This window comes from Pongo pygmaeus, chromosome 1 (assembly GCF_028885625.2).
Source record: "Pongo pygmaeus isolate AG05252 chromosome 1, NHGRI_mPonPyg2-v2.0_pri, whole genome shotgun sequence".
Classification (NCBI taxonomy): domain Eukaryota; kingdom Metazoa; phylum Chordata; class Mammalia; order Primates; family Hominidae; genus Pongo; species Pongo pygmaeus.
In genome coordinates this window covers 47580001-47602542 of record NC_072373.2, presented here as the reverse complement: position 1 = coordinate 47602542, position 22542 = coordinate 47580001, and the positions used below count along the sequence as shown (strand labels likewise).

At 50.8% G+C, this 22542-nt stretch overlaps 1 protein-coding gene across 1 annotated transcript in view; it reads right to left on the bottom strand.

Moving 5' to 3' along the window:
- The window catches only part of LMOD1 (leiomodin 1), a 50208-nt gene continuing 27666 nt past the window's right edge, over positions 1–22542 (bottom strand). The window contains exon 2 of the mRNA XM_054462166.2: positions 1–3121. Coding sequence (XP_054318141.1) covers positions 1496–3121 — 1626 coding nt within the window. The 3' untranslated portion in view covers positions 1–1495. The remainder of the gene's footprint in view (positions 3122–22542) is intronic.

The following is a 22542-nucleotide window of genomic DNA, read 5'->3' as shown; positions in this document are numbered from 1 at the left end:
TTCACAGCTAAAGGTTTGTATATATTATCAAAATCTTATGGAAAAACAGATACACAGCCATTCATACAGCAGCAGGTGGATGTGAGGAAAATGTCTACTTTGGCATCAAACCTTCAAGTCCAGCTGCTGTCTGTCCCACTCCTCCTGTCTGAAGCCTACTCCCATCAGGCACTGTGCATCCAGGCCACTGCCCCTGCCACGTCCTCTGATTAGCCTGGACTTTGGGGTATCCTCAGCCCCTCCCCACGCTCCCCATTGGGCCCCCATGCCTCTCCATCTTTCTGCCATTTTCCCACACAGAGTGCCACTGGCCCAGCAGCTTTGCCCCATAGGCTCCTCAGAGGCCTGAATCCTGGCCCTGGAGGGCAGTGGGGCTGGGGTGGATGTGGTCCCTGTGGGACATCTTTCCTGGATCACAGGCCTTTTGCAGCTTGCCAGCTACATGGGCCCTGGACAGTGCCATCTTCTCAGCGATGTGCTAAAAGGACTCTTCTTGTCTGGAAACCTGAGCTCCAGGTATTAAAGCAAAATTTGGAGAGCCTCAGAGACAAGAAAAGGAAAGTGAGAAGAGATAAGGCATCCTTCCTTGAGCATGACCCAGGCCTTGACTCTCCCATGGCAGAATAGGGACATCCACAGCAGGTCAGCCAGGGACGGGGTGGGCAGGGTCTGCATAGCCCTGGGAGGTGAGGCCTGAGCAGTCATGGCATTGGCAGATGGTGCCTGGCAGCCTGGTCCTACTGAAGCAGTTTGGGCACTTCCACCTGTAGGGGCAAAGTAGAGACAGGTTAGAGAAGGGAGCTCAGCCACCTCACCTCCCTCCCTACTGGAAGGACACACAAGACACTGCGATATGTTATGTCTGTGGAATGTGAATGAGGTGTTGACACTGAGGGAGCATTTTTCATTGTCTGTAAAAATTGGATGTCATCGAGTGACCCCTGGAATTACAATTGAGATTTTCCTTTATCTCATGATATCTTGTCCCAGATGATGTTGTGGGGGTTGGGTATCCAACCAAATGGACAAACGATCATGGACTTTGTCACCCAGCCAGACTTCCAGGGGAGGCAGGGCTTGGAGAAGTAGGGTGTCCAGGGATGGCTCCTGTGTCCATGGCACTGGCTAGGCAAAGGTAGACTCTCCTGAGAGGTGAATCTCCCAGAGACCTTTCGGATGGACTGACCTGTAGGACTCGGCTGGTCCTGAGAGGAGGCTAAGTAAAACATGGATCATTTTTGTTTGGGGAAATGGAGAAGAGAAGACTTAAAGGAAGGACCCGAGGCAAAACTACTCTGTAGAGGCCATTTCTCCATTTTAAGGAGAAACAGGCTTCATTGCAGAATGAAAGAGAAGCATGGAGTGAGGGGCTAAAGGAAGCTCCTTAAAGGAAGGGTGGAGTCTCAGCTCTAGGGGATGTACAGGTGTGACCTGCCTGCAGGCAGGAGGATGCATGAGATGACCTGAAGTCCCCTATAGGCCCTGGGAGTCTATATCATCTGCAGTCGACATGAGCTCCTCTGCATGCCTTCCCTTTTGCAGTCCTGCCCTCTCCTCCAGCCCCTACCCAGCCCCGCCCTGTTGGCTCATGCCCACAACTACTTAACTTCTTGAGCTGCTTGAGGTTGCTGGAGCGGATGGCGGCCAATAGCTGGTCACGGGAGTTCTTCTCCTGGGCAGGGAGGACTTTGTCTCCCATCTTCCTCTGCGTAGCTGGTGAGAGTGAATTCTTCAGATTCTCCATGATAAGGGGTGGAGCCAAGGGAGGGGGAGGGGGAGGTGGGGCAGCTGGAGCACCCCCTTTTTTGGGTGAGTTCTTTGGAGAGGGCTTTGGAGATGGTTGAGGTGAAGGTTTTGGGGAGCCCTTAGCCACGGCCCCAGCCTTGGGTACCTCCAGCAGATCCTTCTTCTCTCCCTTGGCTTCCTGTGCCTGCCTTTGCTCCTGCAGCCGCTTTTGTCTCTGCTTGTCCATGTTGCGGCTGAGCAGATTGGTGACGGTCATTCGGGGCCCGGCCAGCTCAAAATGGTAGCCCAGCTTGAGCAGGGTAGTATTCTCCTTCAGCAGCTTGGCGATCTCCATCTCCGTCTTACCTCCACAGATGTGTCGCTGGTTGTGGAAGCGGAGCTCGGTCAGCGTGTTGTTCTGGAGGAGGGCCCGGAAAATGGCCAGGATGCCTTTGCCTGTGATGTGGTTGGAGTCCAGGTTGAGGCTGGTGATGGTCTTGTTGGCCTTGAGCATGATGGCAATGGCAAAGGCCACGTGGTCATCGGCTCGCGTGTTGGCCAAGGCGAACACCTTAACCACAGTGTTGAACTCCAGAGCCTCAGTAAACCGGACCAAGATCTCATTTGTGATGCAGTCTGAGTTGTTGACGTTCACCTCAGTCATCTCGGGGTCGTTGTTCTTCACTCTCTCCAGAGGCTCATCAAATATGCTGGGAGCTGCCTCCTCCTCCGCCTTGGCCGGTCCTTCAGAGGGCTTGGTGGGGCCACTGGGCGTCTGTTTCTCGGGTGTTTTGGTCTTGCTGTCTTCCTTGGCTTCCTTTTCATGTAAGGGTTCATTCTTCTTGACTTTTTCATCCTCCTTTTTGGTGTCTGTGTTCCCAGTTCCTCTTTTTACCTTCTCATCCTCCTTTTTCATGTCTGTGTTCCCACCTGCTCTTTTCATCTTCTCACCCTCTTTTCTGGTGTCTGTGTTCCTACGCTCCCCTTTTACCTTCTCATCATCCTCTTTCTTGGCCACCTCCTTCATCTCCTCTCTCTTTTTATCCTTGTCCCTGCTCAAGCCTGTGTTCCTGTCACTCCCTTTCTTCTCCTCTTCCTTCTTGGTGGCCACTGCCCTCTCCTCTCCTCTCCCATCCTTCCCTGCCTCCTTCTTATCCACTGCAGCCCTGACCCGGCCCTTGTCAATGCCCCGGATGATCTTCTCCTCCTTGGGCTTCTCGACACTCTTGCCATCAGCTTCATCTCTGTCTCTAGAGAAGCTTTTCTTTAAACCACCCCTCTTTGGCTCCTTCCCCAGATCTGAGTCCCGTCTGGGGCCCAGGGCTTTTTTGCTGGCATCTCTGCCCCTTTCCTCTCCATTCTTGGCATCTGTCTTGGTCTCCACTTGCTTGCTTTCCTAAGAATTCAGAAAAGAAAAATAAACATGAAGAGCTGGCTACAGAGGGAGAGGAATGAGTATGGGGATGTGTGGGGGAGCGCTTACATAACTGCCCTTGAGCCTCTGAAGGACAGTTGTGCTGTTTGGGAGAGTGGGGTGGATGTCTCCATTGAGGGCAGCAAAAGAGGCACTCAGGTTTAAGCTGCAGAAATGGGATGACATCAGACTCAAGGCCTCAGGGTTGTGAGACAACCAAACAAACACCTGCAAAGGTTGTGGCAGTTCCTTTTATGGAGTATTCTCAGGCCCAGAATTGCCCTTTCCTATCATGGGTGATTTAGAAGGACTGCTTCCAAGCAGTACCCTGCCAAGCACATTGGAACCTGAGGCAAAAGGAGAAATACTAACACTGATCCTGTCTTTAAAATTTTGCATTGGTGTTTATTGTGGACTTTTTGCATTAGTTTTATTTTTAAAAATATACATGAAGTCCGGGCGCGGTGGCTCATGCCTGTAATCCCAACACTTTGGGAGGCCGAGGCAGGTGGATCACCTGAGGTCGGGAGTTCGAGACCAGCCTGGCCAACATGGAGAAACCCGTCTCTACTAAAATACAAAATTAGCCAGGCATGGTGGTGCATACCTGTTATCTTGCTCACTGAGTTTTTGGCATCCGCTTATATTCTGTGCCCAAGGTGAGTGCCTCACATCCCTTCACCTTAGTCCTGGCCCCTGCTTTTAAGGAGTAGGTCAATAGTTCTAAGATACAGAAATTTTATAAGGCAATACATTTCCAAAGGAAAAAAAAGCTATGCTAACATATGCTAACATTTTATTTTGCCAATTAAGGATATTTGTAAATTATTATTATTATTATTGTTGTTATTTTTTTTTTTTAGAGATAGGGGTCTTGTTATATTGCTCAGGCTAGACTCAAAATCCTACTATCCTCAAGCAGTCCTCACCTCAGCCTCCCAAAGTGCTGAGATTACAGGTGTGAGCTGCCATGCCTGTCCGATATTTTAAAATTCTGTCTACCATCATCATCTCATTAAAATAAGAAGGAGCTAATTTTAAAGAAGGTAGGCATAACAGAGTAAAGAATATACCTTAACAGCAAATATGTGTATTTTTTTAAATTCACAGTATTGTCCTTATTTTTAGTAAAAACTTAGCTAAGGACAAGCACCTCTCTGTGGAGAGCCCTGGAATTCATTGGGTCAGCTGATCTCTGGAAGACTCTGCCAGATTCTAGATCTTGGATTCTGTGACTCAATTTTGACCCCTGAGACACTGAGAAGTTTGTGAGAGAGGCCATGGGACCGGGTCAGTTGAGCTGCGATGGGGGCTTGAGGTTTTTTTTGGTTTGTTTGTTTGTTTTTGACAGAGTCTTGCTCTGTCACCCAGGGTGGAGTGTGATGGCACGATCTTGACTCATGGCAACCTCTGCCTCCTGGGTTCAAGTGATTCTCCTGCCTCAGCCTCCTGAGTAGCTGGGATTACAGGTGCACGCTACCATGCCCAGCTAATTTTTGTATTTTTAGTAGAGATGGGGTTTCACCATGTTGGTCAGGCTGGGTCTCGAACTCCTGACCTCATGATCCACCCACCTCAGCCTCCCAAAGTGCTGAGATTACAGGCGTGAGTCACCGTGCCAGGCCGGGGGCTTGAGTTTTGTACACAGCATAAGCTACCCACACCTCCATGGATCCCTGTTTCTTCCTCCGTAAGGTTGCACCGAGCCTGAGCCCTGTTTTAAGAGCACTTGCTTCTCATCTTCATCAGAGAAGCAGAGGAAGTGGCAGAGTTATACATTAGACATAGAGTAGACATTAGACTTAACTGTCCAACTGTGACCCCAGAGCAACTGGGACTTAAAGGGAGGCTGTGATGTCCTCCCCTAAAGGTTTTTCAAGAGGAAGAGATTACGGTTTGAATATTTAAAAAGTTTTCTTTCAAGAGTGCCAGGTTGGGGTGTGGGGAGAGGGCGGGGAAGAAAGGAAAGCAGCTCTCTATCGCACTCTCGGGCCCAAGTAGCATTTCTTCAACCTCCACTCTTCGCCGAGGGAATGGAAAGAAAAGTGAGTCCTATGGAAACGGTTTATACCTGCACCACAAACACATGCCATTGGGGACCAGCCCCTGGGTTTTTTTTAGCAGCGAGAGTCCTTGGCTCCTCTGCTAGAATCACAATAAGCAGCCAAGGGGCACAGGGCCTAGTGAGACAGGGCCTTGGAATGTATCCGTTCTAGCCTCCTGCCCTGCAGGCCCCAAGGTCCAGCTGCACTGGAGGCTCCACTGGGGCTATGGTGATAGAGCAAGAGGCAGAGAGCTCCCCCTCACACTCACTCAGGCCCCCAGGGAACTGGGTTTGATCCTCAGATCAACTGGGTTTGACCCCGGCGCAGAAGTGATGGTGACCTTACTGAGCCTTGATTTGAAAGGCACAGAAGGAGAGGAGTATGCAAATAGAATGGAAACAAGGAAACCCAATGGATCAGCCCTTTTAGGATCTGCCCATAATTTGGCCAGGAAATTCCCTCTCCTATTCCCTGATCCCATCAAGTTGAGAGCAGTTCCATCACTGATTCTGTCCACTTTTGGAGCTTCGAGGTGAGAGCTGGAGGGACCAGCCTCTCTAGGCCCATGGTCTAGAGATTAGGCCTCCAGGGCAAAGACTCCTGCCCTCCCCTCTTCCTTCCCTTCCCAAAATGTGCACATTTCAGGAGTTCTCAGAGCCCACTGTGCACTGCGTAGCTTCCCTTTCCAGAGTTCCCATGCCGCTTGTAGGCTTCACTTGGAGAGAAACTGGGGATCCAGAGAGATGATGACTTAACTGACTTCACCTAGCAAGTTCGGGAAAAGCTGGGTTTCAGACCTGACTGTCTCACTAACAGCAACCAAGTCAATGTAACCATCTCTAATCTTCCCCATCAGGGGCCAAAGCAGCTCCTCTCGGCCCACCCAGCATCCCTGGAGTGCCCAAGTGCCCAGCTGCCCACGGAGCCTCATCCACCAGCCTCCTCTTTTCACGCAGCCCCCTTCAGAGCTAGGACTCCCATTCAGACCCTTCCCTCTCACCCCTAGCCAGGACTCAATTTAACCTTCTTTCTTTCTTTTCTTTTCTTCTTTTTTTTCTTTGAGATGGAGTTTCACTGTTGTTGCCCAGGCTGGAGTGCAATGCCGCAATCTCGGCTCACTGCAACCTCTGCCTTCTGAGTTCAAGTGATTCTCCTGCCTCAGCCTCCCAAGTAGCTGGGATTACAGGCATGTGCCACCACGCCTAGCTAATTTTGTATTTTTGGTAGAGACGGGGTTTCTCCATGTTGATCAGGCTGGTCCCGAACTCCCGACCTCAGGTGATCCACCCGCCTCGGCCTCCCAAAGTGCTGGGATTACAGGCATGAGCCACCACGCCCAGCCTCAATTTAACCTTCTTTCTTCCCTGACACCCCACATCCTGACTTCTCCCCTTTATCCTAATCCAGGACTACTCCCCACTCCCTCCTAGTTACCTCCCCTACACTAGGGTCCTAGTTGGCAAGGATCTGCCAAGTGTCTGTTCTTGAGGAGGTGTGCCAACACTTTAAAAAGAACCTAATGAAAAACAGGCTGGGGGTGGGAGGGAAAGGGTTGATTAATCATCAGTTTCCTCCAAATAGCCAGGAATGAGAGGGGCTGGGGCTTGTTGCCGCTTGTGTAGCCCTGAGCACTCAAACGTTGCCTTAAAAGGAGAAGGAGCCCAGAGTCCTCCCAGGGCTGGGATTTCTGTTGAGCTGAGCTCCTCGGAGCCGGCACATAGCAGAGCTGCTTCCTTCGTGCTAATCTGAAAGGGAGGCTAGGAAAACTTCTTCTTGCTTCCAGAATTGATGGTACATCCCGGTGACCTCCAGAGGTTATTTTTGCCTGTGTTTCTGTCGCTAGACCTTACTTAACTGTCTATCCCTTATAGCAGGAGGAGTTTAGGTTAGATATAACAAAGAACTTCCATGCAGTAAAGGTCCACAGGCCTCTTGATGAGAAAACTAGGTAGCAACAGTTATTTTTTCCCTTTGTGAAAAGCATTAGGGTTAGGGGAAGCCCTCAAGGGTGGTTTGGGAGTCCCTGGATGGAGGCAGGGAAATGGAAAGGATGACCTCTGAAAGCCTGTACTGACCTGTGACACACTGAGGTACCTAGTGATCAGGCTCAGAGGTAAGAAACGGCTCCTTGCCCCCATCTCCTCCAGGGCTATGGTGACATGATGTTGCTCTGTGTCTGCCACGTGCATTAGGATCCGAGTTTAATGCCCTTGATAGGTTCAGATGGGCAGAGCACAGCATTTTCTCCCTTACCTTGGCCCTTCTGGTGCTGCTTTCTTTAGAAGTCTTATCTGATTAAACAGAGGAGAGAACATTTCACCACCTCCTTTGGCAAAAGATGAGAGGAAAAGGATTATTTGTCTACCCAGAAAGTTTAAAATGAGAACTTGCTGAGAGCAAGAGACAGCGGCTCTGTCTGCTGCATTCAGCAACCACAGCCCACTGATACCTTGCCAGCCCACACTGTCCCCCACCGAGGTCACCTCTTTCCTTCCTGTGACCCATCACCTGAGGAGGAGGCAAATCCCTCTCTGCAGAGTCATTTGGCCCCACGTAGCTGCAAGGGAGGAAGTCTGCAGACAGACCCTGGGGAGAACGGCTCCAGCAGGAGGTTGGAAGATACGGGTCTGCCTGTGCTTGCAGAGGTCACTTTCCAGCCACTCGCCTAGGAGAGGGCAGAGCCAAGGAGGGCAGGGCTGACTAGCAATGACCACACCTCACAGGTGATACCACTGCCATGAATTCAGAAGTATTCCTTTCCCAAAGCAAGACTGAGGTGATGGCAGTTCCGACGGTTTGATGCCACCCTTGCTACCTCCCCTCAAGGCGGCCTGGTGATATCTGTGTAGTCTTTTCATCTGGAGGCATCCGGAATGCCCCTAGCTCGAGCTCCAGGCTGAGGGTAGGATCTATGGGGTCTCCAAACTCTGCTTCTAGGAGACATTTTCTAGGCCTTGGCTAAAGTCCCCTAGGATATTGAAAGCCGCAGTCTATGTGGATCTGGAGCTCATTAGAAGACAGCATTTTTACCTCGGCCTAGGCTGTGGCCTACTGCTGGTTTCTCCTTGACCAAAGTTATATTTACCAGGAAAGCCCCAGGGAAATATGTGACATCTCCAGTCCCACTCTCACGCACAAACTCCTTACCGCCTGTCCATCCGCGTCCTGCATCAGTCTCCCCACCCGCCTCCACCATGTCTCGGAGCCCCTTGAACATTCCCCTGCATTTCCCATGAAGCTGTCCCAGCAAGAGCTGGGGCTCTGGCCCACTCCCTCCAGCCACCTGGGAACTTCCTGATACCAGGCACTGCAGCTGCCAGTCTCATCTATCTTTACAAAGGAGGGCAGGAAAGAGCTGACCATGGGCTGGAGGGCCTGTCAAAGGTCCCCTGGGAGAGCGGATGCCTTACAGGGCTGGTGTGCTGGGCAGGGCAGGCAGCAGGGCCCAGGGCTGGAAGGGACCGGGGGAGTTCACCCACTGCAGTCTCCTGCCGCATTCCATGTGGAGTGCCAAATCTTTTATTGTTTTCCACCAAAAAGAAAGATTCTAGAGTCTCCGGAAAAGAAGTTTAAGGAGGGGCCAGGCACAGTGGCTGACTCCTGTAATCCTGTCACTTTGGGAGGCTGAGGCAGGAGGATTGCTTGAGCCCAGAAGTTCAGGATTAGCCTGGGCAACATAGTGAGTGAGACTCTGTCTCTATTTAAAATAAATAAATAAATAGACAAGTTTAAGGGAGGTCCATTGTCCTATGGGGAAAGTTGGATTCCTGGCACCAGCTATCCTGGGTAGGGGCTGTAATGCCGGTTTCCCTTGGTGGAATGTGGGGCAGGAGTCCTCTACTGAGGCTAGGCCTAGCTCATTAGACATTAAAGATTCAGATCTTGTAACAACTGATATTGCCCCTAGAAAACTACAGGTTCCCTTTACGGCTGCCAGGAAAACTGGGGGCTGTTCCGGAAAAGTTCTGCCCATAGTGGCATATGAGCCCACTGGGTCTTTAGACAGTTGGCCTGTGTGCAAATCCCAGCTCTGCCCCTAACTAGCTCCGTGACCTTGGCTGAGACACTTAGCACCTCTGAACCTGTTGTCTCATATGTACAATGGGACTGATCCCGCTGGGGATCCTCACTGGGTTGTAAGTGGTAGAACCAGGACTCAAACCTAGATCCCGATGACAAGAAAGCCTTGACTAGGAGATAGGCTGTAAAAATCTGGGTCCTTCTGAGAAGTGATTAAGCCTCGAGGGCAGGTAGTAGGGTTGAGCCCCTGCCTCCTTTGCTTAGTATCTTGGTATTGCTTAGCAGGGTGAAATTTGTTCTTACCCAGAATGGAACTACATTGTGTGCTTTTCCATGGAAAATGAAATGACCACGTATTAAGCCCTGGAGACCTGCCTGGAGGGCTACAAGCTGGGAAGGGATGAGGCTGCTTTGAGAAGCCTCCCCCAAACCCACCCCAGTCCTGTGGTGACAGAGGCCAGGGTGGAGTGGGACAGGCACAGGTATTATCCCCACCAACAATAGCAACTAGCACTTGTAGGGAGCTATACTTGTTGGGCCCTGTGGGTGCCAGGACTCTGTTCTCTCAAGCCATTCCACCAAGAATCCTGCTGCGGGCCTTGCTCGTTCATCCATTCATGGCCCCATTCACCAAGAGGCTTCTGTCAACACTGTATGAGGGACACAGTGCTACATGAGAAACAGTCTTGCCCTCACAGCTTAGGGGACGTGGCCGACCAGGGGACAAGTTCACATCAAAGTGTATGTAGCAGAGGGTGTTGAGGGCATGCCCCCCACCATAGAGCAGGCCTCCCCCCTGCTGAAGAGTTACCACTTCAGCCAACAGCATTCCTTCAGGCCAGCCACAGACTCACTGCAGCCTCCCCCAAAAGGCCAGCAGCCCCTTTCTTAGCCATTCTCAGACTGAAGTTCAACTCCTGTTCTGGCAGTGGCTCAGGGACTAGGTCTCAGCACCTGCCAGCAACCCTCTTTTTTGGTTATCCCAGCTCTGACCCTTCCCAGCCCATCCCATACCTGCTTCCGCTACTTCAAAGCCCCCGCTCCGGGGAAACATTGGCTGTCTCCACTGGCCTTTGCTGGATGAGTTCTAAGGGAACCCTTCCATCCACCCCTCCTAGTTATAAGAGACCTGTGGGGAAACTGTGACCCAGAAATGGGGTTGGAGAAGGGAGGAGAAAATGACAAGTGAGGATGGAGTGCAAGTATAACTTCACCCCCTTAGGTTAACATCTCTGGAAACATACTTTTGAGAATGTTCAAGGGCTTATACACAAAAACCCAAACAGACACTCAGCTCCTGCCCATACTGGAGCACAGTTAATCCCCTGAAAAACAGGGGCTCAACACAGAATTCCTAATTTGGGGTTGGGGGCTTTGGTGTATGGTGGGGGGTGCTACAGGGCAGCCTTCTTGTGTACTTTCTGAGACTACTGACAGCGCTGCATAGCTGGAGCTCCCAGCCCCTGACCAAGGCAGGAGAGAGTAAGAACGCTCAGCAAGGTGGTTTACACACCGCAGGTACTCTGGAGATGCTTGGTGATGACAGCAAAGTGCACCATCCCCAAATAACCCACATGGAAACTGTCCAAAATGGAAGGGAGTCAGGCTCTTCCCACATGGCCCCAGCATGGCCCCTCAACTCCAGAGCCCGCAGAGTTCTCAGCTGTTCCCTGCTCCCAACCTTAGGCCCTGCTGATAGACAGCATGCGACTCAATCCGCACCCAATAAACCTGACAAGCAACGCTGGAGGCTTGTGCTCTCATTCCCCAGAAGAATACTGGCCATGTGGGCACAGCCTCCCACATGCTCAGGGCTTCAGAAGGGTCATCAAGGGCACCCCCCAGGGGAACATGTATACCTGGTAAAATGTGGGCTGAGAAGCCAAGGCCCATGCAGTCATGAAGCTAAGAAAAGCTGTGCTCCTGCAGGCATCCCAGACGCCCCTACTGCTCCACTCCCACCCTGCCTGACCTCTTGGTGGCTTCTCACTGCACTCTAGGAGCCAACCCACTTGCGAGTGTGTGAGGCAACTCGTGGGGGTGAGGCGCAGCGTGCAGCCCCCTGGCAAAATGTCTGCAGATGATAGGGTCTCAGGTGTGAGAATGGCCACCCCTTCCATCCAGTGAAGAAACTAGAGAAATTCTAACACTGGAGGAGCTCATTTCATAGCTTTGAGCCCATATTTCTTTCTTTCTTTTTCTTTTTTTGGGAGGAAGAGACGGAGTCTTATGTTGCAGGCTGGTCTCAAACTCCTGGCCTCAAGCAATCCTCCCGCCTTGGCCTCTCAAGTGCTGGGATCACAGGTATGAGCCGCCACACCTGGCCTTGAGCCCATATTTCTGAATGGCATGGTCCCCATCCCTGGTTGCCAGTCCACCTGAGAAGTCAAGTTCCACAACCTGAGTTCAATCCTTTTCCCCAAATCCTTAGTCCAGGGAGTACCCAAGAGCTTCCTAATACCTCACTTTTCCAGCATAACAGTAGCTAACCGTGGTGAGTGCTGGCTGCCATGCCGACCCAGGTGCCTCTCATCCAGTTATGCACTCATGCAGTCCTCAGATGACTCTACAACGCATCCTCATTTTACAGAAGAAGAAAGTGAAGCCCAAGATTATGCAGCTATTACACGATAAAGCAAGGATTCAAGTTCAGGTTCTTAGGCTCTAGAGTCTTAACTTTTAACCTCTATATTGTGCTCTTTGCATTAGTGGGGCTATGTACTAAGCCACTCTTTCATCTGAATGCCTGGTCCAGACACAGCCCTTCACCCCCAGCCACCCAACACTGAAATAAGAATGTTAATCACAATATCCACAGCCATCACTTAGTGTTTACAAGGTGCAAGACACCGTGCTAATAAGTGCTTTACTTAAGTCACTGATGTAATTGACTCCTCAGCACTGCCATCTGAAGTGGGCAGAGTTTGGTGAGGCTCCAGTCTCAGCAAGAGGAGGCTTGAGGGAGGAGCCCTTTTGGGCTGCTGGGAGCCAGGGCCCTTCACATGTGCCCACCTTTACTTCTACCTTGAGGTCTTCCTTTCCCACTGTTTCCTATAAGCTTTTTTTTTTTTTTTTTTTTTTTTTTGAGACAGGGTTTCACCCTGTTGCCTAGGTTGGCGTACAGTGGCGCAATCATGGCTCACAGCAGCCTCCATCTCCCAGGCTCAAGCGATCCTCCCACCTCAGGCTTCTGAGTAGCTGGGACTACAAGCGTGCATGACAACACCTGGCTAATTTTTGTTTTGTTATGTTTTGTTTTGTTTTCCAGAGATGCATTTCACCATGTTGCCCAGTCTGGTCTCGAACTCCTGTGCTCAAGCGATCCTCCTGCCTCAGCCTCCCAAAGTGCTGGGATTACAGGTGTGAGCCACCGCACCCAGCCTATATGCTTTTATCATCATGGTCTTAACAACCATCACATTACTGTGGTGCCTAAGAGATTAACTGCTGCAAATTCGCTACCTCTCGACAGTGTGCTCAGGGGGAGTTACAGTTTCTGGGAGTCGGTGTTAACATTTTCCCCTTTTGCAGATGGTGTCATTCTTTTTTTTTTTTTTGAGACGGAGTCTCACTCTGTCACCCAGACTGAAGTGCAGTGGCACAATCTCAGCTCACTGTAACCTCCATCTCCTGGTTTCAAGCGATTCTCCTGCCTCAGCCTCCCCAATAGCTGGGATTACAGGTGTCCACCAGCTTGCACAGCTAGTGTCATTCTTAAACTATATCAGTAGTAAGTGGGAGGACTGGAGTTCACACTCAGATCTCTTGGGTTATAGCACATATACTCTTAACTACTATGCTGTGCTCCCCACGGTCACAGTGATACACTAAGGAGTGAATGCCACACTCCTGCCAGGAGCTCCCTGCAAAGCACACAACACAAACCCAAAGAGAGCCATCTGGGCGTGTGATCATTTGGCCAGATGCACTCAAGTGCCAAGGACTGGGCTCAGCTCTGGGGACACAGGGATAGATAAGGTATGAATCTCTGCAGAGAGATGGTGAATTGAATGTCACCCCTAAAGGTTCTCCAGCATTCCCTTGGATTTCATACCAGACTGAGAGGAGGGACCACCTGGAGGAAACGGTCCAGATGGCTTTTGCTAAGGCAGAGTTAGGGAGAAGGCAGCCTCAAGAAACTAAAAGCCAAGGTCAGAAACCCATTGGGGGCTGGGGGCAGTGGCTCACACCTGTAATCCCAGAACTTTGGGAGACCAATGTGTGCGGATCACTTGAGGTCAGGAGTTTGAGACCAGCCTGGCTGACATGGTGAAACCCCACCTGTACTAAAAATACAAAAATTAGCCGGGCGTGGTGGTGGCTGCCTCGGGAGGCTGAAGCAGGAGAATCCCTTGAACCCGGGAGGTGAAGGTTGCAGTGAGCCAAGATCATGCCACTGCACTCTAGCCTGGGTGACAGAGTGAAACCACCCTGTCTTGAAACAAACAAACAAACCCATTGGGTTTCTAATTTTCACACCATCAGGAGTCAGGGTTTATGGCCTAGGGACCTCCACTGTATGCCACCTTACTCTGTGACTTCCCTGTGTTGCTTTTCCCAGTGCTTGGCAATGAGACTTAAATGAAAAGGCCTGTGCTTAACTTTGAGGCCAAAAAGGAAATAAATGGAGGTAGGAAAACTATGCCCTACACCATAATAAGGCTGGGAAGAGGCAACCCGAAGAATACATGAATGGCACTAACTACAGGGAGCTTGGGGCACAGAGCAGGGCCTGTGGAGGAGGCCTGGCTGAGCACTAACAAGATCCACACGGGGTTTCTGGCAGAAGCAAACAGTAAGCCTGAGAAAGCCCTTCCAGGCTGCTAATGTATGTGGAGCACAGAGCCAGGAGGTTGCACCTGGAAGGAGTGGAGGAAGGTTCCGTGCAGGCAGAGACATTTGAGCTGGTTCCTGAAGGAGGAGTGGGAGTTTGGTAAATGGACAGAGCAGAGCATGTAGAGGAAGAGGCTTCCCTCTGCAGCCTCATCTACTTCCTTATTCCCAAGCTTCATCCTACAACATTGTCCCTTCGCACAGGCATTGCTCCACCCCATTTTTACCCAGCCTCACTCTACTCATGGTCCAGGATCAACGTCAGCATCAAGCACGGTGTGCTTTGGGAAGTGACTCCTGACCCCCGAGCCCTTCTCCTCCTCCTCCCCCACAGCTCCCTTCACTCCCTCCCTTATCTTGGCCCCTATCACTCTGTTTCTTTGTCCATCTCCCCTGCAGGATCAGGGGCATGAAATATGGTTTATTACTGACTCGATGCCTGGCACACAGTACGATGCCTTGGCACATAGTAGATGCTGAGAATTGCTGAATGAATGAATAAGAAAATGGTGTCATCCAGGTGTGGTGGCTCATGCCTGTAATCCCAGCGCTTTGGGAGGCCGAGGTGGGTGGATCACCTGAGGTCGGGAGTTCGAGACCAGCCTGACCAACATGGTGCAACCCCATCTCTATTAAAAATACAAAAATTAGCCGGGCGTGGTGGCAGGCGCCTGTAATCCCAGCTACTCCGGAGGCTGAGGCAGGAGAATCACTTGAACCTGGGAGGCAGAGGTTGCAGTGAGCCGAGATGGCATCACTGCACTCCCAGCCTAGAGGTGACAGTGTGGGTGACAGAGTGAGACTCCATCTCAGAAAAAACAAAAACAAACTTCCTGGAGTCCACACTGAGAAGTACACCAGGGTCTTTGGCTACCTGCTAAGGCCTGCAACCTTGAGGATGTCCAGAGCTGTGAGGAAGGAGGTGGGAGCTGAGAGGCAGTGAGGCAAGGCAGGCCAGCTCCCAGAGCCTGCCCACCACTGATGTTCCCTAAAGGAATGTAGTAAACAAGGAGAAGCCCAGCCCCACTGGGCCAGAGGTGGGAAGCTGGGACCAGGGCGGGGGACTGACAGCCATTTTATTCTCCAGCTTCACCCTTTCTCCCAAAGGACTGAGCAGCTGGAAAGAAGTCGAGTTTGTTTTAGCAAACAAGAGACTTGTTAGCGTCAAGCTAAGATGCAACTCCCAGAACTGTCCTCTGTTAGCTACTTTCTTTAGTGGCTTTTCCTTGGATCACCACTCAAAAAGTGATGTTTCAGGCTGGGCACAGTGGCTCATGCATGTAATCCCAGCACTTTGGGAGGCCGAGGCGGGCTGATCACTTGAGGTCACGAGCTCGAGACCAGCCTGGGCAATATGGTGAAACCCCAACTCTACTAAAACTACAAAAAATTAGCCAGGCATGGTGGTCAGCGCCTGTAATCTCAGCTACTCAGGAGGCTGAAGCAGGAGAATCACCCGAAGTTGGGAGGCAGAGGTTGCAGTGAGCTGAGATTGTACGACTGCACTCCAGCCTGAGCGACAGAGACAGACTCTGTCTCAAAAGAAAAAAAAATAAAAACTATGCTGTTCCAGGACAAGGCTCGCCTCCTTAATCCTAAATTCTCATCTAGATCATTGCTAACCCTTTTGCTGCTGAGGAAGGTATGTGGACAAGAGTGAGGCTTAAGCCCTGCCAAATGGAGGCTGCTACCTGTGAAATGGGGACACCTCCAAAATTTGATTTCAGAGTTTCCTTCCTTTTTAAGGCTGAATAGTATTCCATTGTATGTATATACCTTGATAATTTTAGCATTTTATGTATATACACAGCTTGTTTATCTATTCATCCATTGATAGACACTTGGGCTGTTTTTGGCTATTGTGAATAATGCTGCTATGAACATATCTGTGTGGGTCCTTGCTTTCAACTCTTTGGGAGTGTAGATGGACCCAAAAGTGGAACTGCTGGCCATGAGACCCAAATTCTGACTTCTCTGCACCACCCACCTTGACTGCTTCACCTCTTGTTCTATCCAGCACGTCAGTCATCACCTTGTCAGTATCCTCAACCCCAGTCACATGTGCCAGCCAAAGCCCCAACCCTACAACCAAAGCACCGACTGCAGGCCTGTGTGGCTCCTCCTCCCAGGTGCTGGGCTATCTGGGGAGAGTAGCCCATACCCCACGTGGTGCTGTCCACTGTCTGCAGCCCCTGTGAACCCTCACGCTCACAAGTGGAGCCAATGCTGAGGACCAGCTTGAGAGTCAGAAGGCCAGGGTTCCACACTTTGCTCTTATGTCAACATGGACAGGTTAATTTGCCTTCCTCATCTGTAAAACGGGGATCACATCTGGTACGGGGCGGTATTAAGGCTTCATTGAGGTGAGTGGATAACACATCCACTTCCTGTGGATGCACAGGAAGCTTTCAATAAAAGGTAACTGTCATTATGGGTCCAGCTGTCTCCTGATTCTTCATAGCATCTATCTGAATTCTTCTCCCTTCTCTTAGTATCTCTCGTCCCACTCCACCGCTATTCTTGGCAGACAATCCCCTCTAATTTCTTCCCAGGCAGACAGAGGAAACAACCCATGGCAATTCTCCAGCTTCCTGCCACCTCTCCTACAAACTCACCTCCAGGCTCATCTTTCACCCTTCCCTCTCCTCCTGCCCAGGCTCACCCCTCCCCACGCGCTCTGGTGCCCACCCCTCCCCGCCACATTGCACTCCCACACCCTCTCCCACAGCCTTAGCCTCTCCCTCTTTCCTGGCCCCTTCCCACCACCCTTTAAACCTGCCTATCTCTCCCAGTTAATCAGATCCTCCTTCTGTCCACAGTCCCTTCCAGCTGTAGCGCCAGCCTTCCCGTTTACCCAAACTTCCTCAAAAAGCTCTGCTTTTTGATCCCTATTCATTCCTCAGTCCAACACACTCTTGCCTCACCCCCAACATTCCATGGAAATTAGTTTCATCCAGATCACTTCTGACCCTCCTGTCACTAAGTCGGATTTATCTTTTATTTCTTATGTTGCTCAAACTGCGTGGGAAGCATCTGGCGCTATTGGCCAGGTCCTCCCTTCAAAACGCTTCCCCATTGGTTTCCACCACAGCCTTCATGGCTTTCCTTCTAGCTTTCTGACAGCTCCTTTAGGCCTCCTTCAAGGCCCCCTTCCTTGAGAAATGTGGGTGTTGGCAAGGTCTTATTTTAGGCCTCCTTTGTTTTCACCTTTAGAGCCTCTCCCTGGATTATCTCATCCATTCTGATGGCATCAGCTGCATTCTACATACTGATGTCTCTCAAAGCTGGATCTCTGGGCCAGACACTACTAGGAAGGTAGTACTGTCTAATGAATATCTTGGTTTGTGTGCCCCAAAGTACCTCAAAAACTGGACTCCTTATCTCCCCCCACTGCCTTGCCAACTCCTGCACTATTCCCTATCTTGGCAAGTGGCTCTTCTAAACACCCAGTGGCTCCAATCAGAACCCTGCTGGGAAGAGGAAACGAGGAATCTGTGGGGAGGCAACGTAGACCCCTCTGCACCTCCCTCTGCACTCACTTACCCTTCCCTACCAGTAGCCCAAGTGATTTTGGGGGAAGGCTGGGAAATCGACCTATTCTATACTCCCTCATTACCTGCACACAGATACTACAGCCTGAACCCCACTCAAATCAATCCCTCTCCTCCATCCTCACAGATGTTCTCTTGGTCCAGGCCACTGTCACCTCTCATGGGGTTATAGCAATAACCTCCTCCCGGTTTCGCTGACCTCCTCCAGGGCGATCCTTGCACGGCAGCCCCAGGGACCTTGCTGAAGGGCAGACCCATCCATGAAGGCTTTCAGTGGCTCTCCAGTAGCCTCAGCGTGAAGTCCAGACTCACAAGCCCTTTGTGACCTGGCCGCTGGCCTCCCTCTGTCAATGCCTTCTCCTGGCCTTCCTCCGTGCGTCTCCATGCAGCCACCCTCCTCTCTCAGGTGCTAGAAGGAGCCCGGCCTCTGGGCCGTTGCAGTGATGTTCTCACCACTTGGAAAGCTCTACTTCCTCTTATCCTGATACACTCTTACCCTATATCTAGAGAAGTTTTAGCTTAGATCTTTAATTCTTCTGGATTTTACCCTGGGACATGATGTGAGGTGACAATTTTACTTTTTTTCCCAAACAGGTATCTAATGTCTGAACTTTTTTTTTTTTTTTTTTTTTTTTGATACAAGGTCTCACTCCCTCCTCTGGGCTGCAGTGCAGTGGTGTGACACGGCTCACTGCAGCCTTGATCTCCTCCGGCTTGTGATCCTCCCACCTCAGCCTCCTAGGTAGCTGCTACTACGGGCATGCACCACCACACCCAGCGGATTTTTGTATTTTTTGTAGAGACAGGGTTTCGCCATGTTGCCCAGGCTGGTCTTAAACTTCTGGGCTCAGGCGATCCACACACCTTGACCTCTCAGAGTGCTGAGATTACGGTGTGAGCCACCACACCTGGCTTGAACTACTTTTATGATCAGAAAAATACAATAAAGGCACATCTATTCCAGGACTTTGGAAGGTCAGGGCGAGGGGATGGTGGAGCCCAGGAGTTCAAGACTGTCCTGGGCAACATGGTGAAACTCCATCTCTACAAAAAAATACAAACATTAGCCAGGCGTAGTGGCATGTGCTTGTAGCCCTAGCTACCTGGGAGGCTGAGGTGAGAGGATCACCTGAGCCAAGGGAGGTCGAGGTTGCAGTGAGCCGTGATCATGCCACTGCACTGCAGCCTGAGCAACAGAGAGAGACCCTGTCTCAAAAAACAAAATAAAACAAAAACCAACAAAGGCTGTTTTATGAAAAAGAAACAAAAAAATTTGTCTTTAAATAACTGAGTTTCACAGCAAAAACAAAACAAAACTAAAAACCAAGAGGCATCAGGCCGTGGTGTGGGGAGGAGGGATGGATGGGGCCAGAGGTGGGAGGGAGGGGATTCCCCGTCACTGTGCTCAGTCTTCAGCCCAGCTGTGCTGTCCCCAGGACCTGCCTCGCAGCCTGACCTTCGCCTGGCTCTGTTCCAGCAATTACAAATCAGCCCCGGTGATAAACATCAGTGCTGAGCAGAGGGCCAAAGGGTCTCAGGCACTGCCTCCAGCTCCAGCATAAACAGAAACACCATGATTCATTTTTACCTCCCAAGATGATCTCCAGGGGTCGGAGTGGCGCAATGGTAGCCCAGAAAAGGGCAGCGGTTTGTGAACCTGGGAAAAAAAGGACATTTTCTGATGCAGTCCTGCGGGAGACCAGGCTTTACAAGAGGAGTGAATGCCACCATCTCAGGGCCTGCTCTGTCTTTGCAGGGAAGGGGAGTAAAGAAACCTTCTAGAAAAGACAAGGATAATGTGCAGATGTGGGTGGTTGGGCACTTACACTGCATGTGTCACCAAACTCTGCCAAGGCTGCGAGGGTTCTTACCTGCCTTGAGTCTTTAAGGACCAGGGTTTCTAGTGAAAGGGATGGTAAATGGGGATGGTGGCCTGACCTCAAAAGCCTGCCAAGAGCCATCAAGAGGCACCAGAAAGGAAGGCAGGGTGAGCAGTGTCTGCGTTTCACCTAGGCCCTGACTCTTACCACCAAGGCTTCTGCATTTACTGCAAGTAGAGAAAGAGGTGTTTTGAGGTGAGGGCATACATTACAGCTTGCAATAGCTAAGACTTCACAGTCAGCACCATTCTGGCTTCTGTTTGGGGGTTATGCAGAACCCATCATTAGGGGGATGAAGGTTCTTGTGGCAGATCTTCTCGGCCAGTGAAGGGTCAACTCCATTGCTCTCAGCAGAACTAAAAGCTTTGCCAACTGGTCTGGTGACTCATACTGGGAAGCTTGTAGCAAACCCCATTTTTGGAGAAACCAGGAAATCTCTTTGGGGAGATAAACAAGTCACTGTAGCACTCTGCTCTCTGAAGTGCCTGGCTAGTACTTTCTGCTTCTTCATTTTATCCCAGCACCAAGGAAAACCCAAGCAAGTCTGGGAAATGTTGTAAAGATCTACACAAATGCAAGCTATTTGTCCCAGGCTTCTGGGTCCCACATAGGTCCCGGAGGGTGGCAGAAGGAACATGCTGTTCTTTTGCTGCCTGGGGCTGTGAGCAGGAGGCCTGGCTTTCATACAGCCCCCCTCCTGTCCCTTTTAAACAGAAAAGGGTACATTGGCTGAAGCAGGAGCAGCTTTATGGTGTCTGACCTCTGCAGTCCTACAGGGCCCCATGCTCAGAGGGCCCTGCGCTTGGTTTAATTCTCTGCTGTCATCGTCTTGAAAGTTTTAGTAATTCTTGAACACATTTTCATTTTGCACTAGGTCTTGCAAATTCTGTAGCCAGTCCTAGGCCTAAGAGGTCAGGGATCAGGGGTGGCGCAGCTCTCTGTCTTCCTGCCTTCTCCCTCTTCAGGAATGACTCTCCCACCCCACAGACACTGGGACATCAGCCTTGACTCTTCCTGTTCCCTCGCCACGTTCCCTTCATCCCACCTTCCTAACATAGCTCAGATTAGCTTCCTCACATCCCCTCACCATTGCTGTGGTTGCAGCCTCCATCATCTCTTGCCTCCCCACTGAACCCCCTGCCTCCTGTCTTCCTTCTCTTTGAGTGCACTCTGTAGCCAGAAAGACCTTTCAAAATGTGATTCTGATCCATGGCTCCCATGCTTTCAGGATGAAGTGCAGACTTTGCAGCATGGCAACAAAGCCTTCCGTGACCTGGTCTGCGCCTGCCTCTGCGCACCCTCCCCTTCATGCCTGCACTCCGGTTACAGTGAGGAACAGCCACACTGGGCTCTCTTGGGTCTTGCTTCCCTGCTCCATGCTGGGCTCTCTTGGGTCTTGCTTCCCTGCCCCATGCTGGGCTCTCTTGGGTCTTGCTGCCTATGCATGCTGCTCCTGCCACACAGGATGTTCTCTCGCCTTCTTCTCTGCCTGGCTAACACTTCTTCTTTTGTTCCTCCTCCTTCTTTTTAACTTTATATATGGAAAAGTTCGACTGTACAACAAACTAGAGAGAACAGCACAATGAACCTCAAGGTACCCATTGCCCAGCTTCAGTGATTCTCTACATATGGCCAATCTTGTTTCATCTGATGCCCACCCATTTTTGTCACAACCTCAGATTATTTGAAAGCAAATTCCAGGTGTATCATTTCATGCATATATATTTCAGTGTGTACTCTATTTCTTTTTTAGGGACAGGGTCTCACTCTGTCACCCAGGCTGGAGTGTAGTGGTATGATCGTAGCTCACTATAACCTCAAAGTCCTGGGCTCAAGTGATCCTCCTGCCTCAGCTTCCCGAGTATCTAGGACTACAGGCATGTGCCACCATGCCTGGCTAACTTTTATTTTTGCAGAGATGGGGTCTTGCTATGTTGCTCAGGCTGGTCTCAAACTCCTGGGCTCAAGCAATCCTCCTGCCTTGGCCTCACATGTGCTGGGATTACAGGTGTGAGCCACCAAGCCTGGCCTCAGTGTGTATCTCTTAAAGACAGAAACTTTTTTTTTTTTTTTGTCAGAGTCTCAGTCCTTCACCCAGGCTGGAGTGCAGTGGCACTCACTGCAACCTCTGCCTCCCGGGTTCAAGCAATTTTCCTGCCTCAGCCTCTCGAGTAGCTGGGATTGCAGGTGCCCACCACCATGCCCAGCTGATTTTTTATTTTTAGTAGAGACGGAGTTTCACCATGCTGGCCAGGCTGGTCTCAGACTCCTAACCTCAGGTGATCTGCCCGCCTTGGCCTCCCAAAGTGCTGGGATTACAGGCATGAGCCACCACGCCTGGCCCCTTTTCTTCTTTTTTAACCTGACTCTGTGTCAGAAAGCCCTTCTGGTCCTGTTATTCCCAGGGACTGTATAAAGCAAGGTGACCCCTTCTCTTCTATGTGAGTGCTCTGTATGTATTGGGTCCTCTCCCTGAGGCTGCTTTTCTATGCATTAGAAAAGTTCATCTGTTAGACTAAGCCTGCCATTCCAGCCTGATAAGAATTTTCTAGATCCTGGTTCTGCTGTTTAAAAGATCACTGTGACTCTCAGCTTCAGATAATCTGCCAGTGTGGTACATGTGCCTTCTAGATCTTTTTGTCCACTAACCAGGGCAGACTCCAGGGCAGAACTCTCTGGTATCCTACTACAGGCCTCCAGGAAGCCACCAATCAGCATCCACCTGCACCACCTTCCAGTCCACATCTCTCCATCCTGGCCACTAAACTACTGTGAGCAGCCTTTTTCAATGACTTCCTAAAGTCTCCAGAAGAGCCCAGGGCTTCAAAGAGTAGAGGGAATATATTGGCTTCAATGCCATCTCCACCCACCATTGGCTCTCTCTCTCTCTCTTTTTTTTGGGGGGGGGACTGAGTTTTGTTCTTGTCACCCAGGCGGCTGGGTTGCAATGGCACGATCTTGGCTCACTTGCAACCTCAACCTCCCAGGTTCAAGCGATTCTCCTGCCTCAACCTCCTGAGTAGCTAGGATTATAGGCACCCACCACCACGCCTGGTTAATTTTTGTATTTTTAG